Source organism: Ramularia collo-cygni (assembly GCF_900074925.1).
Source record: "Ramularia collo-cygni strain URUG2 genome assembly, contig: RCC_scaffold15, whole genome shotgun sequence".
In the NCBI taxonomy this organism is placed as follows: Eukaryota; Fungi; Ascomycota; class Dothideomycetes; order Mycosphaerellales; family Mycosphaerellaceae; genus Ramularia; species Ramularia collo-cygni.
Genome location: NW_019716269.1, coordinates 774229 through 790698, shown reverse-complemented (window position 1 = coordinate 790698; position 16470 = coordinate 774229). Strand labels below are relative to the sequence as shown.

Genomic DNA, 16470 nt, shown 5'->3' with positions numbered 1-16470 from the left:
AAGTTCCGAAAGCGGCTACTTCCTATATAGCTAGTTTGACTAGCCGGCTTTTATATAAATAGCCCGAAGGTTGCTTAGAAAATAGGCACTTTACTATATAGAGTCTACGGACCCCGAGCGCGACGTATACGACGCGCGCGCGCCTCTATTCCTAAGCCCCCGAACTAAGGCTAGTTCGTATAGGGGGAAGGAGGTAATTATAAGGGCCGTATAAGAGCCCTTATAATAACAGGATTAATAGAGGTAGCTAGATTAACTAACCTTAGAGAAGGGAGTATAATATAACCTAACTGCTTAGCGTAGGCTTAGCGTATACATAACTCCTACGTATAGCGTACATTTAACCTACAAGAATTAGTCTTATCTCTAATCGAGTAATTACGGGTGTCTAATACATTGCTACATCTTTACCCTTATACGTACTAAGAGCTTATAGTAGTAGTACGAGTAGTATAAGATAGTATTACTTAAAGTAAGACTATAAGAGAAGAGCGTTAAATATAAAGAAAAAAGTTTAGGATAACCTACGCGTATCTACTACTATAATAGCTACGGTTACCTCTATTAATAACCTAGCTACATAACTACCTACGCGACGGAAAATAACCGAAACTAATAGAACTAACTAGAAGTAGATAAATATAGTAGATTAATTAAACGCTTTAAGCTAAGTACGTATAGGCTATACGTACTCGATCTAAGAATAGTCTAAGAATAAGAGTACTTATAAATATAGCGATATAACGGAGAGACGTACGTATATTATAGTTAGAAATTAAGAGGCTTATAGAAGCCGAGACGTCTTCCTTTAAGAAGAGGGATAATTATTAGGAATTACTAAGGTTACGGCTATAGCTAGACGTAAAGTTAGACGATTACTAAGCGTACTAGTAAACGCTACGTACGTAACGTATAATCGTCTCTTAAGAGGCGCGTAGGCGCCTTACTATTTATAAGTAAGAATTAGTTTTATTACTAGTTAGACGACTAGTTAGCGTTCTATATACTACGACATCTTTTATATATCTTATATTTAGAAGTTTATATATATTTTATAGATATTCTCCGTTTACGGAAAGCTATATTCTTAGTCGACGGAGGTTACTACGAAGTAGCCTTACCTTAGGATAAAAGGCCAAATGTAAAGACGGCTTCTATCCCGATAAATTCGCTACCTCGTAGCGAGATGGCGCGTATATGTGGATTTCAAGTGAACTAGAGGCGCTAGCAATGTTACACATGTATTGCAAATGATAAGTGTATCCGATTCTCCTCGACTACATTCAGCTGGGTTCAGCTTTACCAGCACTCTCCGGACCACTGCTTCTTAAGCTCAGTCTCGTACTCCTTCTCTCCGGCTCCCTGGTACTGCTCCCAATCCCCGCTCCCCTCCAAGCACTGTTTTGTCGCAGCTCCCTTTCCACCTCTGCATCCTCCAAGCGTTGAAACTGGCCCTCCCTCTCCTCATCCACCTCCTCTTCGGGTGTYCGCTTTCGCTTCCTCCTCTTCATCGTGGCCTTCTCTACGGGCTTGGGTTTGTTGGCCTTGTGCGCTTCGTCTGCACGATTGGCATCGCGGAGCCATGTCCAAAGATCTTCGAAGGGTATGAAGATCTTCTCTCCCCGCACCCCAGTATCCAGTGTGTCCAGCACCTCTGACGGCAACAGATCTGCCACTGTCAGCTCCAACTGCCCTTCTTGTAGCTTTCCCTGTTTCCCCATAAATGGCGCATGCTCCGTCTCGCACGCACAGCTCAGCGTCTCCTCTCCATCGTCGTCTTTTTCCACCTTCAGTCGCCAAACACTCAGTGCCGCGGTGCAATCCAAGCCCATGGTACAAGTCCGCACTCCTGTGTCCCGTCCATATGGCAGTTCCAGACCAATGACACATCGAATCCCTCCAAAGCTGTCCACCACATAACTCTCGGCGATCCGGTCCAGTTTGTGGTCGCGCTGGGAGTAGCTAACCTCGACCACCACGCCCGGCCATTGCGGTGCAGAGTCATGGAAGAAGGTGCCATCCGGACTGCGATGTGTCTCGACCAGGACTTGCTCTTCACTCTCCTGACTGCTGCTGCTTGGTGCTGCTGGTCCTGACAATTTCAGCGTCGGGCTCCCGCCCTTCTTGATTCCCCGGAGTGCGTGTCCCGCCGTGCCTCCCAGCTTCAACGCCAGCGCAGAAATAGCATGGGCGATGCCGTCCACAACTCTCGCGGTGAAGACTTCATGCACGACACTCGGCATGCGCAGAAAGTAGACGCCGTCTTGGTAAGCCCAGCGGACTTTGTGGTGGTAAAAAGCCGCGAGCAGAGAGTCCGCKTCAATGCGCTCGTGAAGTCTCTCGAGCTGCACTTCTGCCAGACGGAATGAGGTCCTACGAGGAGATTTCCCGGCGTGGAGAAGATGGAGCACACGGAGAATGCGGTCGACAGGCGAGCGCGAGGACGATGAGGACGGGCGTTTGGGCGACGCGGGAGGAGACGGAGGGAGTCGAGCGTCGATGAGGGGAAGAATGCTGGCCGGCGATGAGGATAATTTCTGCGAGGACATTACAGAATCCGGAGAGGAGGGGTGCGTAAATGTTGCGAATGTCGTGAATGTCGTGAAGATGGGAGGAGGTCGTCGTCGTTGGATTCGACACTGCGCCCGACGGAGCTGTCTCCGCGAGCCGAACTCCGATCGTGGAGGATCGACAACGCCAGCGCACCCTGAACTTGCTCGAGACATCATGGAAACTTGAAGGCATTTGTACTCATTCATCTTCCCCTCGCAATGGACAACAGCGAGGACGATGCAAGGCGAATCCTCATCCGCCCCAACGTCCAGACAATACCTGGTCTGTCAAATGCGCGGCCTTAGACCTTGTAGGAGATATTCTGCAGTACACACTTGAGTCGACGTGGTACACATCTTGTCGGGCTTCGACTTCCCCCATGACACCAAGGCATGGGGTCTTAAACGATGTGGGTGTCAAGAAAGAGCGAGGCAGCGTAGACACTCTCCACCCGCCACATGACGTCTTTCTCGCGCACTTGGATCAACAGACCGGTCAATGGTATGTGTCACTCTTAATTCATCTTCTCGCATGCAAGCCAACGAGATATGACGGGCTTTTGTTCAACGTCCGATGGCAGACGGCTATCGGGAGTACTGTAAGCGTTAGACTTGGGATGAAAACCAAGCGGGAAGGAATAAGCAGACAGTTCTCTCCGACAATGAGGAAATCAGTCCACATCCCTGTCTTTCCAATGGAGCTGATGACCTCTCATTTAACGTAATTGTCCCTTCGGCCGGGGAAGCACCTCGTAGCGTATCAGGCGGCCTCTCAAGCAGAGTAGATTGCCATTGACAAATACAAGTTACGATACGACGACTCTGGCCGTAGCTGCCAGAGCATCGCTTCCACATGCTCGACCCCTTCTCCGACGCTGTGGAGCAATGCATTCGAGGGGCGATAGCAGTAAAAGGAGAGGCTGCTGTCGAGGCACATAAATGTCAAGAGCTGCGGTCCGTTCCAAGCTCTATAGGAGATGACTTGCCTGCGTAGAGACGGAGCACCAGGTGTCGGGGCTGAGAAGACATAGAGTACTTCGAGCCGGCGAAGACGGCCTACGAGAAGGATCAGCATCTTACAAAGCTATTGCGGTCCGTTCACAAGGATGACGATAAGCATGACAAGAAAGACGAATTCATCCCACGCCCTCTCATTGGATCCTCGAGAACCGTCCGCTAAATCTCTGCTCGACCCCGATGGGGATGCTGTTCACCTGTAGCAAAGCACAATGTCCAACGTAACCAGACTTGGGGCGAAGAGGATCGTGAATATCGGCGAGATATCCGGTATTGAGTAAGCCCTGATACAAGCGAAAGAACACCCAGAGGTCTGCACATCCAGCACATGCTGAGTGACGTCTGACTGGTGACCCGCAGAGCTTCAATACTGCGGAATGTTGTGGAGCGACTGTCTCATTCGCAGATTCGCTTGGCCGTGCTGCTGAGAAGGTATGCCCTTGGGTGAAGCGCCTCCGCCGGCTCGAAGATGCACGATGGTGATTGGGGCTGAACGGCGAAGGCCAGTTGATTTCGAAATGCACATCGTCGTTGGGTATATTCCTTTGGCGCTGGAGTGATCATCTCTAGCAAAGTGTTCAGCCAGCATCTTCGGCCAACATTTGGCATGGTTGCACACCATCCGCAAATCCACTCAGACCTTGTTGAAAGCCTCATTCGTCTGCATCGTCCCACCGATGAAAGCCCTCAATGCCGCCCACCTTTCCGCCTGCCCACCTTCCTTGCCCGCTCCTCCACCTTCCACCATCTTGGCCAGATTCTTCCCAAATCTTTCCTTTTCCTTTCCTTCCATCTCCGCTTTCCTCTTCATCGCGCCCTGCCGCATACTCAAACTCTTCATCTCCATCCTCCCACCCACAGGCACCTTTTTTCTTTTCCGCCTTGCCTTCTTCACGACTCCTCCCTCTCCTTCCTCCTCCACACCTTCCCATTCCTCGCCATCATCTTCCATTTCCTCATCCCCAGCATCCGGTAACGCATCGGCGAGATCATCAAGATTCCCGCCCGCCAGCTTCTTTCCCGGTCGCCTCCGCTTCAAGACCTTCTTCTTCGTGACGCCTGCTTCCCGCACTTTGTTCAAAAGCGCGTTATGTTTGATCGCTCGCTTGTCTTGCTTGTTCAACCGCCACTCTGCATCTAGCATCCCATTACTTCTCGCTTCCTCCGCGGGGACTGCGGGGATTGTGGTGGGTGTCGATTCCGAAGCGTCAACGGGATGAAGCGGTGGCGCATATTTTCCACGAGGATCAAGAGATTTGGAAGCACGAGCGCGAATGTTGTTGCGCTTGCCGGGTTTGATGGGCGCCATTGCGAAGGTGTGGATGTGTCGCGCAATGTTGCGAGGCGGCCGGGGAAATTTTGGAAGGGCGTGGGACGTAATGGAGATTGCGGAGATAAGCAAGCGTTAGGGTTGGGGTAGTAGGGAGATTCACTCACGCCTGCGCTAGCGCATGCTCCTTCCTCCATAGTGCTCTAATTTGATGATATTTTCGAGCCCTGAACAGCTTTGTATTGAATGTCTGGCTCTCTTACTGTTGGCAATAAGTACAGGATTCTTCACCAATATTTGTTTGTCAACTTTAGAATCTAGGCGTGGTACCGTGAACAGATGGCAAGTCTACCGGCTAGGTGTCACTGTTGCTGGCAGAATTTGCGTGCCTCAGGTCGACGACCAGAAGAACTCGAAATAACATCAGATTTGGGAGACAAGAGATCTTTGATCTTGCTCAGGAGAAGCTGTTCCTCGCTTGTTGATTCGCCAGGCCACCGTTCGTCGCTTATCATGCCTTGCAGTCTGTGCTAAGTCAGGCGCGGTTCTTCCGACAAGACCATCACACCTCAGATCGTCTTGCCTTCCCGTCCTTACTTGAGCTTTAGATGCCAAATCCTCCGCAACAGCTCTCTACCATTATCAAACCAACGATCAACCCAGCAATCGCATCCCGAACCGCCAATTGCTGCTTCTTACGACCAACACCGTTAGTCTCRCCAACTTTGTTCAACTCACCATCCTCGTCGGGCAGATAAATCACCAACTTGCGCTTTCCACCGCGCAAATTGATCTTGGCGGGAAGATCTTGCCAGGACTGAGCTTTCCCGAACGMATCTTCTTCAACGATTTCTTGAAGCACAGGATGGCCATCTATCTAGGCTTCCGGAAAGTTGCGAAGACGCTGCTCCCACTCACGGGCAAGCAGGTCACGGATCCTCTGTTGTTGATCGCCAGAATATGCATCCAACAGAGCGTCTTGGCGGGAAAAATTCATCACTGCGACGTAATTGCGGGGCACAACGACCATTTGAGGCATGTGACACGGTTACATTCCGATGGCATGGGCGGGAAGTATAGTGTGAGTCACGCCGACCGCTCGCCGATTCCTCTGTGCGGCTACGAGTACCAGTTCCAGAGACTGGTGAAGAGCAAGCAAAAGGTTCAATATGCACAGCTTACAAGTGATCGCCGACTGCGATGTAGCTGGCTACTTTATGGCAACTCTGCGTGTGCCACGAGGTATCTTGTTGTACAATGTCCCAATTCCCATCTCTAAGGCTCATGAGACAGGCGGGAGTGGGAATTTAACAAGCTTGTCTAGTCTCGTCCCTCCAAGTCGGCCAGACCTCTCCAGTTTCTTCAGCCCAAATCATACCGTCTTGATCGTTCTCCCGAGCATTCATTCTCCTCGCACCATTGAGCCATCGCTCGCCACGTTCATCTTCCCAGCACTCCTCTGTCTCGTTGTTCAGGCCGCTACATTGGAAGTTCTCCGAGCTTGGACTCGAGTGGTTTAAGCGGCTGCCGATGAACAGCGAAAAGACAGGGGAACGTCTCGTATCGTAAAGTGTGAGGTCGACTTCTGAGCCCGTACAATCGTGACAGGAGTATTTGAAGCAGCCGTGAACAWAACTCATACGATGAATGACGTGAGGGTGTATGCGGATGGTCGACTGATCTTCAAAATCGCACGTCAAATACACGTTGGTCGACAGAATCACGAGCTTCAGACTCAGCCCATTCTGGAACTCCCTATGCTTTGCCTTCGTCGTTTTCCCACTCTTCGGCGACATCTTCTGTAGCTTCGTACCTTGATCCATTCAGGGAGCAAATGGAAACATCTCTTACGCTCTCGTCTGCCACGGCACCGACGTCCTAGCTATATGACTCGAGAGGAAAGGCAGACTGAGGCTTGTATCGAACGTACTGGTCGAAGAAGACATCAAGAAGACATCAACTTGGCTGGAATTCGAGGAGGGGTCTGGAGATGCACTCCCAGCACTCATTATCTTGTCGATGGCGATTGAAGATGATGCAAATCCTGATGACTCGTGAAGGAAGGGAGGCTGAGGTGTGTATGGAACATGCACTTGCAAACAACTGCGGCGTTGAAAAGATAAATGGATGGCTTGACTATAAGACGATGTCAGTTGGGAAGCGGTGGCTGTTGAGGAGCGAGGCGACAACTTTGAAGCTGGTGATACCAAGCCAAGACAACGGGAGCTAGCCTACCTACTTTCGGACAATTGCGAGTGAATGATTCGATTTCAACGAACACGTCATGAAAACGGCGACGAGCAACAAGGCAGCATGATGAGCTAGAAGTCCAGAAGGATGGTACAGACAGCGATGTGCAAAATCCTCGTGCTGCAACGTAATAGCTTATTTCTACATGCATTGTCAAGGAGTAATGAAACCTCCTTTTATCTATCCGGCTTCGGTGAATCTGTATGCAAACGGTGATACCTCAGAGGATGAGTGATAAAATGTTTGAGAAACTGATAGCATTTCGTGATTGAGATGGGAGTCGCTACGGCTTGATGTACTGATGGTACTTTTCCCTTCCTCAACTGATGTTGCAGTTTCAACTGTGGGTAGCTATCTTCAGTTCTTCTTCAACTCGCGAGACGGCTTGTACCATTCAGCATGCCTGTCCTCGATGCTGTTCTGAGACGGATTGTTGTCATCATCAGCCTCCATATTATCCCTCACAAGGGGATATCCACCCTCTTTTTGAATCTCAGAGTCCATCCAGATGTCGAAATCCATCTCGTGGTGGTCCTCGCTGACGTCTGAAGCACGTCTAGCCGTAGGCTGTTGACCATCTTCGCGGTTTCTGTTTGCACGAGCAATCCGCTCGCAGATCCACTGCTGATAGTTGGATCTTCCCTCTGGAGGCGGAAACTTTCCCCAAGCCTCGTCATCACCGCCTTCGCCAGCCGGATCTTCCTCAGGGTTCAGAATCCATTCATAATCGTTGGCCTGAGATCCGTAGGAAGCAAGCTTGGCCTTRTCCATGGACATTGAAGCCTCATAAAGCCCTTCATTGCGTTCCGTTCCAACAGCATGTCTCGCCAGGCGGTTACGCTTGGCTCTGTCGATGCGCTTGTCGAGCCAAGCCTTCCACTCAGCTTCCGGCGCTGCTCTAGCACCGGCATCTCGCTCAGTTCGGTGGTAGTCAATACATAGCTCTCCGAGAGCCATGTCTAGGCGACTCCACTGCGACTTGCTAGGCGTCGCCATGATCGGACTTTGAGTCAAGTATTTGTCGTGTTCTTGATTGTTGTCTGCTGAATGTGCAAAGCCCGAGTCGTATGTTTGGTGGAACTTGCATAATCACGGCGAGCTTGCGTTGCACTTATATATATATCGTTCATTGCGCATCGTGCTCCTTTATCGAAACGTTTTCACCGTTTGCGGCCAGCAGACAGTCATATCCGCGTCACTACGACTCCACAGCTGAGCCGCCGACAACTTGAAATAGCTTTGTGGTCTTTGTCTGGCGGTCGATCGGCTCATTTTCCTTCAAATGATTTCATGAGACGTGCCGAACACAACAATCAATTACGGATACGCCACGGCGTCAATGATCCGAAGAATCGTCCTCCAGCTCATTATCACGCATCCACCCGCTGAACACACAAAGAGAATCTTGAACCATGGATTGACGTGCTCCTCACCGAGAATGGGATGAATTCTCTCAATGGAGATGCTGCATCGAAGTTCTCAAATGGGACTACTTCACGGACATTGGAACACATAGCAGATATTGACAAGATAAAATAAGAATCGGTTTTGTATGATACGAAAAACAGGTCATTCAGGTTCGTACTTATACTTGAATTTGCATGGTTCACTCGCTCACCTCGTCATCTTCTGATACCTCGCTCAAAGCCCTCGACATTTGGACCTCAAGTAGCTCGCTTGAATCAACAAATGCTCTACATGTCGGGCATGACCTATTGTGATCAAGCTACTCATCGAGACACTCCTCGCAGAAGACGTGGAAGCACTTGGTCTGACAAGGGTTGGTGGACTCACCCAATCTGCGGATGGCGCAGCCATCAGCGTCAGCGAGCTGTGACACAACCATGTCCAAGACCCTACCTTGACGGTCTTCAGTCTTATCGCCGCTGGGAGGAATTGGGCCACGAGGTGAGCTGAACTACGCTTCGTGGCTCCAACCCTCCATGGTACCTCGGTACGTACTCTGGCTGTCATCAGAATCAAGTTCCTGATTTGCAAGAGGGATGTCGCCCCACAGCTGGATCGGCGAGTCCATTCGAATGTCATAGTCCATCTCGTGGCAGTCTCAGGTGCCATCGGAGGCGCGAGTAGCTGTATGTTTTTCATCATCAGCACTTACTACCAGCCCGAGCAATGCGCTGTAATTCCCATTGCTGGAAGTAGCTCATTGTTTGCCCTGGCTCAGTGATCAGTTGGAGAAAAAAATTGTGAGTGTCAAACCATTCGTAGTCATCAGAATGGGTACCATACAGATCGATGTCGTCCCATTCAGCAGCGGGAGGGTGGTCGGGATGCGCTATCAAGTCTTGCTTCTCATCTGTGTAGCACCAGAGTGCTTGGTTACGATTAGACCTTACGGTATGTCTTACTCGGAGGTTGCGCTCTGCTCGATCAGCACGCTGGTCGATCCATCTGTGTCGTTCAGCCTCGGTCTCTCACGAAGGTCAACTGGGCGAGCTGCATTTGTGGCCCGTGAACAGTTGTAACCCGTAAATTTATCCCGAAGGTGCATATCGAGCCGGATCCAGCCCGCGTTGCTTGGAGTAGGCATCGTCTTTTGCTTCCTGTGATCGTCTCCAGATAACGGGCGTAAACAGCGTATGTATGGCTTTGGTTGACGAATCCAAGCGTAGGTATGAACGGGCAGGTGGGTGCTTGCCTTGGTATGCTGCGAATCAAAGAATGGTATGCTGACTGCTATTGATGACACGGCCGACGGGCATGAATATGTGCCTTCAGATCTGTGCCTCAACCTCTTTTTGTGTCGTTAAGCCCATTTGTGGCGCTCAATTCCATCACCTGTAAGATCAATTGACCTTGACTGGGGAACATGTGTCCTTATTGGTCTTCGTATGCGGCCGTTGACAGCCCATACCATCAGCTTCAGTCTTTTCGTTTGACGGTCGGCCGCTGTTCCATCAGGGACACATGTCGCCACGACCAGCGAGCTGAGATTGCGGATAAGTTATTGGGACTGCTCTCGAGCGAGAGGTGAGGTCAATGCCGAACTGCCAGGGCCGTTATTTCCCCGACCATTGATCCCTGCTTCTGATCCCTGGCAAGCATATCAAACACAATCTTCCCTCAAATCGTTGTCTACCTCTCCTCATACCTATCATCGCCAGTAGACCTGCTCCATAAATCAGCATGCCGCTCGGTACTGTGTTATTCGCTGTAGGACATTGTATGAATGCTGACAACTGCCAAAGAAGACTTCTCAGGCAGACTTCCCGTCACCACGACGTTTGCACTGCCGCTTACGGCCTACTACATCTTCCTCCAAGGCCGAGTGGTAGTACAGCGATTTACGTCCAACACTGTCATCGGACAAGATTCCGTCTCGCCAGCCGACAAGAAGCTCGCCCAGCGTCCCGATCGTCTTCTTGCCGCAGTGCGAGCGCAGACCAACTACTACGAGAATGTTCCTCTTGCTTTGATCCTGGCGGGACTGGTGGAAAGAGATGGCGGAGACAAGAAAGTTTTGACTTGGGTGTTGGGCGCTCTGTGTGTGGTCAGACTGCTTCACGCAGAGGCGGGAGTGATGAGCAGCAACTACAAGGGCAAGGGAAGGCCGATTGGGTTCCTTGGGACCATTCTGATCAATGCCGGGCTGGCTGTATGGGCAGCTTCGAGGATGGCTGGATACTGGACACAATCGGATGGATGGTAGGCGAGTATCGTGGATATGAGGAGCTGTAGGTTGGAAGACATCACGGTAGAGCTTGTTATACCAGCATTCGACGACGTATCGTCTAAGATGAAGAGTTGAAAAGTATCACCAGGTGACGATGCGTTTTCAGCAGCAAACAGCTTGGCGCTAACAAGGACACCGGCTAAGCTCCAAAGTCTTGGCTGCAGATGATCGTCGAAGGATCAGAGTAACGTCACTCGAAGTTGCACCGTAGGATCAATCATCGCGTTTCATCTGGATAACATGTGCGAGGAGATTCTCGGTAAGCCAGCTGTTCGTCAGCTCTGGCATCATTTGCAGACACATTCCAAGCACCGGACGCCTTGCCTGCTTAGGCAAAGGTAACGAACACCTGGCTCATAGAGAAACCCCTTGCACATTCGWTGCTTTATAATATGTCGTTCGTGCCTAATCGCAGTTGCCTTTTCCACACCATTGTACCAGACTGAAGCTGTCAAGATGTCCAACGAATACCAGACACCCGGAGTCATCAAGACATATGACATTGGAACAGACCATGTGCATACCCAGCGAGTGCTCGAGATTCAACACAACACAGTCCCGATTCTATGGGCCGGGACGAGCTTTGGTGTAATCAACATCACTTCCGACGGARATGGTCTCCAGACACTCGCTGCAGTCATGCCCAAATCTTTTTATAGCGTCCGAGTCATGTTGGGTCCGAATCCCCATGCACTTCCAAAAGATGCTTGGGCAGATGTGCTTCCCGAGGGAAGGAGGAGTAGCCAGCACGCTTTCATGTTTGATGATAGACTGTTTTGGTGGCGAAGGTGAGCTGAATCAGAGCCCTCATGCTTCTGCCTCTACTGATGTGCTGAAGAATGCACGATAAATCAAACGGTGCCAGCTTGATGGGAGGCCATGATTTCAAGCTTGTAGATGGTGATGACAGAGCTATAGCTGTGTATATCGATGATCGGCGTACGTTTCACGTTGAAAAGATTGGACGAATCGACTACTTTGTAGAGCTTGGTCGATATTTGGAGCTTTTCAGCCTTGCCGCCATCCTTGGTATCCAGCATGGGATAAGGAGACTAGCTTGAGGATGGAGGCGGAGCGGCGGAATTTGGTGCGGCAATGACGGCTGGAGCAGTGCTAATTAAGGCGGAGTCGATCGTGATGTTGGTGAAGACCTAGTGGAAGGCCAGCCTAAGGAGGCCGCCGAAGCGGAGGAGTTTGATGGGGCAATCGTGGCGGAAGTAGTGGTCATTTGGGTGAAGCGGTTCATAATGGTGAATCTGATGATGATAATAAGGCTTGCGGCGGTCATGCGTAATGTGTCATAACATCAGAGAGTAGAGCAGAGCAGGGAAGAAAGAATGCAATGCTCGCATTGCTCTCAAGACTCACTACTGAAAGTGGAAGTTGAGTCACAATAGCAAAATTCTGTACGCGAACACAATTGCTGGCCAGCAAGAAGAAGGACATCGGCTACTGAATGGTATTGCTTGAATGATACTGCATGAATCTGTTGGTAAGAAGAAATGGCGAGTCCAGGGAGAACAGTGCCGAGATAGCGTGCGAAGCCACAGGCCAGGCAATAGACTCCAGTTTAGGATAGATCATATGGCCAAGCTCGGTGCCGTGATGTAGCTCTTCGAAGTGATCTTGCGGCCGCCAGCGTCAAACTTGGGTAGGAGGTCTAGATAGGAAGTCTGAGAGGAGGAGGCACTGTGCGTCGCAGTCGTGAAGTCTGTCTACGATCTCGATCGAGGTAGCGTCGAACTTTTCGGACATCGTAGACAGTTTCAAGGAGGCGGTTTTCGGCGACAGATACCTGGCCAACCCCAGATGGGTCTTGCGGACATAATGATGTTCTTAATACCTTGTCGTTCCCTGCTGCATTGAATAAAGGAAGGCAGGTGGTACGAACGCCTCTTCAAAGCCTCAATCTTCGTGTAAGACAGCTGGAGGTGTGGCGGCCATATCGAGCACACGGCGGGCGATGGGAAGCAGGAGGGAGTAGTCCATGAAACTTAGCCGAGCTCGATGCGCAAGGGAAAGGCTTGACAATGAAGAAACGGCTTCTGCTTGGGAGACGAATCTGACGCATCGTGCCTCTACCGCTTCGGGGAGCGCATGTCGCTCTCGCTATCGGGGTCTTAGTCGGGGCGATGCGCATAGGCCGTTGTGGGACTTATGTTCAAGGTGCTGAGCGTATTGAGAGGGTTTTCATTGAWCGTGATGGGATGGTTCCGGTCGTTCAAGCCAAGAAGTGATGACGTACAAGGACGAGTCGCTGGCTTATCTCGATGAGAAAATCACCAAGTCACCCACGACTTGCTCGAGATTGTCGGGGTGCCCTGTAAGCTTCTTCTTCGTGAGATATCACAGCATCTTTCCCGGGGGATAAAGATCCAGAGGCGGAGCGGAAAGGCCAGGTGTCGTGATCGAACATTCGGTACGTCAAGCCACAGGAGTTGCGGGAATGAGAAAAGACGAGACTTCTTAGGAGAGAATCGCCCACATCATCCAAGGAGAAAGAAACACCAGATATAAGGATGAAAAGCGCAACAATGAGGGTGGTTGGTCGAGCAAACTCACCCGAGAAGCGCTCCGTGGCCCTACATCTGGTGGAAGCCACCTATGTTGCCAAGGCTCGGGATTAAGTTAGATTCGGGCCAAGAACCCAATGAGTTTGGACCAATCAATGTGCTCTGATGTACCTACGCAAGAGTTGAAAGTTCTTGTCTAGCAATAGCTGGATGCGTGTGAGGAGAAATGATCGGTTTCTGTGACATGCTGACGTATAGAATACCTCGCGTTGGATGTCGAACGATCCACTCAACGGGCAGCTGCGGACTCCGAAGTGTCGAGTAGCCGCCAAAGGAGATGGCAAGACGTACTGCTCCAAAGAATACCAGCAAACGGTAGAGGAATAGAGCAAGCCCTGTCCAAGACGCCATCTCATCAAAATGGCAGTTCAGAAAGCCCATAGAGATCTCCACATCTTGCAATACTCGCTGCCAGCACTGAAGACAAGGGACTCGGAAGAAGTCACAGAACGATTCCACCACCATCCGGTCTGACGCACGCATCTCTCGAGGTCGTGCTCATCGCAGATATAGCTGCCAAATTGTTCGCTGATCTTGCCGACGAATCGGCTTGGTTTTCTTCGCAGCAAACTATGATCGTAGCAAAAGATGATGGCATCTGAGACTGAACGAGCGAGGCCAATGATTCGAATGCTAGGAGTAGGCATCGTTGGCGTAGGTGAAGGTTCGCCGGAGAGTGGGAAGGAGAGATGGAATCTTGACCCCCAAATCCAAGCGAGACTCGTACAGGAAGCCGGCAGGTACTGTAAGCTGCAGCTCCTTCCCATGGAAGACGACCACCCCTGACTTGCGGCTGCTTTGAACCCAAGAGGTAGAGAGCTTCGGTCTGCTATGGCATGTTCCATGACATGTCACACATGGTCTTGATGGATTTTCGCCATACATCCGGAAAGGAGGCTCACTTGACCCTCGCGATCGGCGCATCCCAAGTCTCCGGCACCGTCTTTGCCAGAATCACATCAATGACCTTCTCAGTCGCCATATCCCGCATGTCAAGAACAGCGACATCCTTACGCCAGTGATGGAAAGCAACAGTAACCCTCCCCAATGGTAGAGATCTCACCAACTGCACCACCGTCTGCGCCCTTCCACGATACCTCACCTCTCTCTCCGTCATCGGCCTTCCAGAATCCATCCTAATGTCCGGTCCTGTTGGCATGAGATACCACTCATCAATCTTGAGGAATAGATGCAGTGTCTTGAGGTTGGGACAGAGTTCGGACATGCGTCGAAGTTGTTCGCACTCCCGGTCCATGTTCAGGACATCTACATGGTGGGTGTTGAAACGCTGGGTGAAAGGCGCTCGGAGATCGCTGACGCTTACATGGCATTGCACGTGGACCAGGGATTTGAGGAGCAATATGGAATTTCGAGGCGATACCGATGCCGGCAGGAGGATAGCGGCAGAAGCTTTGAGATCGGCGGAATTCAAGACTGCCAAGTTGGAAGCGAGGAATTCATGCCGGCCGATTCTGTACAATCTTGGATGGCATCGAAATGGGCGGAGGAGTATTCGCAGGTGGTCATTGATTCGGTCGGGAATGACTCCTTGGGGAAAGGCAAAGACCTTGTCGATGTGTTGGCGTTCTGATCCCGGATCTATCATGACATGGCTGCAGATGATTGCAAGAAGTTCGTCCGAGAGACCCAATAGGCTTGCAGGCTTGATCTGGAAGTACTCGTTCCCGGAYGGTGCTATCGAGACTCCATCAACACCAAGTTTCGAAAGCGCTCAGATGTTGACCTTACGCTGCTCCGGCCGTGGCTCTGATAACCGAAGATTGCCGAGCGATGCTTGAAGGTCAGCCATGGCGGCTTCGTGGATTTGAAGCTGGAGACGGCTGGCTTCTACAGGCTTGTGAATTGATGGCAAGCAACTCTTTCATCACAGGTCGATGTCAAAGGTTCGATGGTGTGTGTAGATGTCATCGTCGAAGGTGAGGTCTAGATCGTAACAGATGCCCGATGTCGGTCTCTTGGCAACGCTGCTGTCCATGCTGACCGCTGCTACGCGCGGAAAAGGGTCCGATCCTTTGCTTGCCCGAATCATCCGGGTCCATGTCTAGAACAAGTAGACATCACTCGCAATCGCAGGAACCCGCCAGGTCTCCAGTATGACAAAGAGGACAACAAGCGCTTCCATATCCTTCCATACAGACACACTCGCTAGAAGAGTACAAGTATCGGTCCCAAAGACCTTTCCCAACTTCTTCTTCTATCATCAAATCTCTTCATCTCTCCACTGTTACACCTCCTCCCCAACGGAATATCACGACTTGTATATACATTACCATCAGCAAGCAGTATATCATGAAGCTAATTCCCGAAGACTTCATTCCTGGAAGTGGGATTAGCATCCATCAGAGGTGCAGCAGGACGTCCTTGGAGACTTGCTTTTGATCATCAAACAGAGAAAGCATGATCATGGCTGATCCCAGAGATGTCGATCTGGCTCGACGTCAGAGGTAAGTCTCTCCTCCGTCACAGAACAGCATGCCTATGATTGATCGCGTGCAGACTCTACAATGACGCCAGATTCTCCGACGTCACCATCTGCTTCAGCGGCAACAAAGTGCACGCGCACAAGGCAATCTTGCCGAAGCCGTAGATGAAGCGGAGCATGCCGAGGACTGCTTGGGGATCGTCATCGAAGAGATTCATCTCTTTGGCGCCGGCTTCCTACGACGGCCACGAGTTAGATGGTGTCAGATGCAGGGACGGTGTCTCTTCTCTCGCCTTGAAATTGCCAGTCAAGGCGTTGTAGAAGGAACATCAAGATTTTTTTGTCTGAGGAGGAATGTAATCCGTTGATTGGACACGACGACAGACCTCATCGAAGCCTGTAGCTCATGATCCTACACGTACACCAAGTCTTCCAACATAAGATATGTCAGAAAACATTCAACAGCTGAGGTGTTTGGCTTGCGGAATTCCCGGGTCGGAAAAGACAGATGTCAGGGCTTGCGAAGGAGGAGAACTCTGGCATGTCCAGATGAAGTAGCAATGCGATGTAATGTACAGACAAAAAAGTCCGAATAACCTCTTCCGTGTTTCCGTGAGCACCGTAGTGAACGACGCTTCGAATTGAAAAGGCTTGATGTTGCAGTGAAGGAG

At 50.7% G+C, this 16470-nt stretch overlaps 8 protein-coding genes; 3 read left to right on the top strand and 5 right to left on the bottom strand.

Annotated features, from left to right (window-relative positions):
* Positions 1-1283: 1283 nt before the first annotated feature.
* Positions 1284-2726, bottom strand: RCC_08895 (uncharacterized protein; the record flags this gene model as incomplete). The annotated part of the gene is made up of 1 exon (XM_023774141.1): positions 1284-2726. The coding sequence occupies one exon, from the start codon at positions 2724-2726 to the stop codon at positions 1284-1286; it is 1443 nt and encodes a 480-aa protein (XP_023629909.1).
* A 1477-nt stretch (positions 2727-4203) lies between these two features.
* Positions 4204-4878, bottom strand: RCC_08894 (uncharacterized protein; the record flags this gene model as incomplete). The annotated part of the gene is made up of 1 exon (XM_023774140.1): positions 4204-4878. One exon carries the CDS (start codon positions 4876-4878, stop codon positions 4204-4206), a length of 675 nt encoding a protein of 224 aa, XP_023629908.1.
* Positions 4879-6146: 1268 nt separating this feature from the next.
* Positions 6147-6635, bottom strand: RCC_08893 (uncharacterized protein; the record flags this gene model as incomplete). The annotated part of the gene is made up of 1 exon (XM_023774139.1): positions 6147-6635. One exon carries the CDS (start codon positions 6633-6635, stop codon positions 6147-6149), a length of 489 nt encoding a protein of 162 aa, XP_023629907.1.
* Positions 6636-7446: 811 nt separating this feature from the next.
* On the bottom strand, positions 7447-8085 carry RCC_08892 (uncharacterized protein; the record flags this gene model as incomplete). The annotated part of the gene is made up of 1 exon (XM_023774138.1): positions 7447-8085. The coding sequence occupies one exon, from the start codon at positions 8083-8085 to the stop codon at positions 7447-7449; it is 639 nt and encodes a 212-aa protein (XP_023629906.1).
* A 2151-nt stretch (positions 8086-10236) lies between these two features.
* On the top strand, positions 10237-10759 carry RCC_08891 (uncharacterized protein; the record flags this gene model as incomplete). XM_023774137.1 has 2 exons in its annotated part: positions 10237-10246; positions 10299-10759. 2 exons carry the CDS (start codon positions 10237-10239, stop codon positions 10757-10759), a joined length of 471 nt encoding a protein of 156 aa, XP_023629905.1.
* Positions 10760-11239: 480 nt separating this feature from the next.
* On the top strand, positions 11240-11844 carry RCC_08890 (uncharacterized protein; the record flags this gene model as incomplete). XM_023774136.1 has 2 exons in its annotated part: positions 11240-11571; positions 11622-11844. The coding sequence occupies 2 exons, from the start codon at positions 11240-11242 to the stop codon at positions 11842-11844; spliced, it is 555 nt and encodes a 184-aa protein (XP_023629904.1).
* Positions 11845-13989: 2145 nt separating this feature from the next.
* RCC_08889 (uncharacterized protein) lies at positions 13990-15166 on the bottom strand (the record flags this gene model as incomplete). XM_023774135.1 has 3 exons in its annotated part: positions 13990-14185; positions 14259-15051; positions 15106-15166. The coding sequence occupies 3 exons, from the start codon at positions 15164-15166 to the stop codon at positions 13990-13992; spliced, it is 1050 nt and encodes a 349-aa protein (XP_023629903.1).
* A 614-nt stretch (positions 15167-15780) lies between these two features.
* Positions 15781-15964, top strand: RCC_08888 (uncharacterized protein; the record flags this gene model as incomplete). XM_023774134.1 has 2 exons in its annotated part: positions 15781-15821; positions 15874-15964. The coding sequence occupies 2 exons, from the start codon at positions 15781-15783 to the stop codon at positions 15962-15964; spliced, it is 132 nt and encodes a 43-aa protein (XP_023629902.1).
* Positions 15965-16470: the final 506 nt, after the last annotated feature.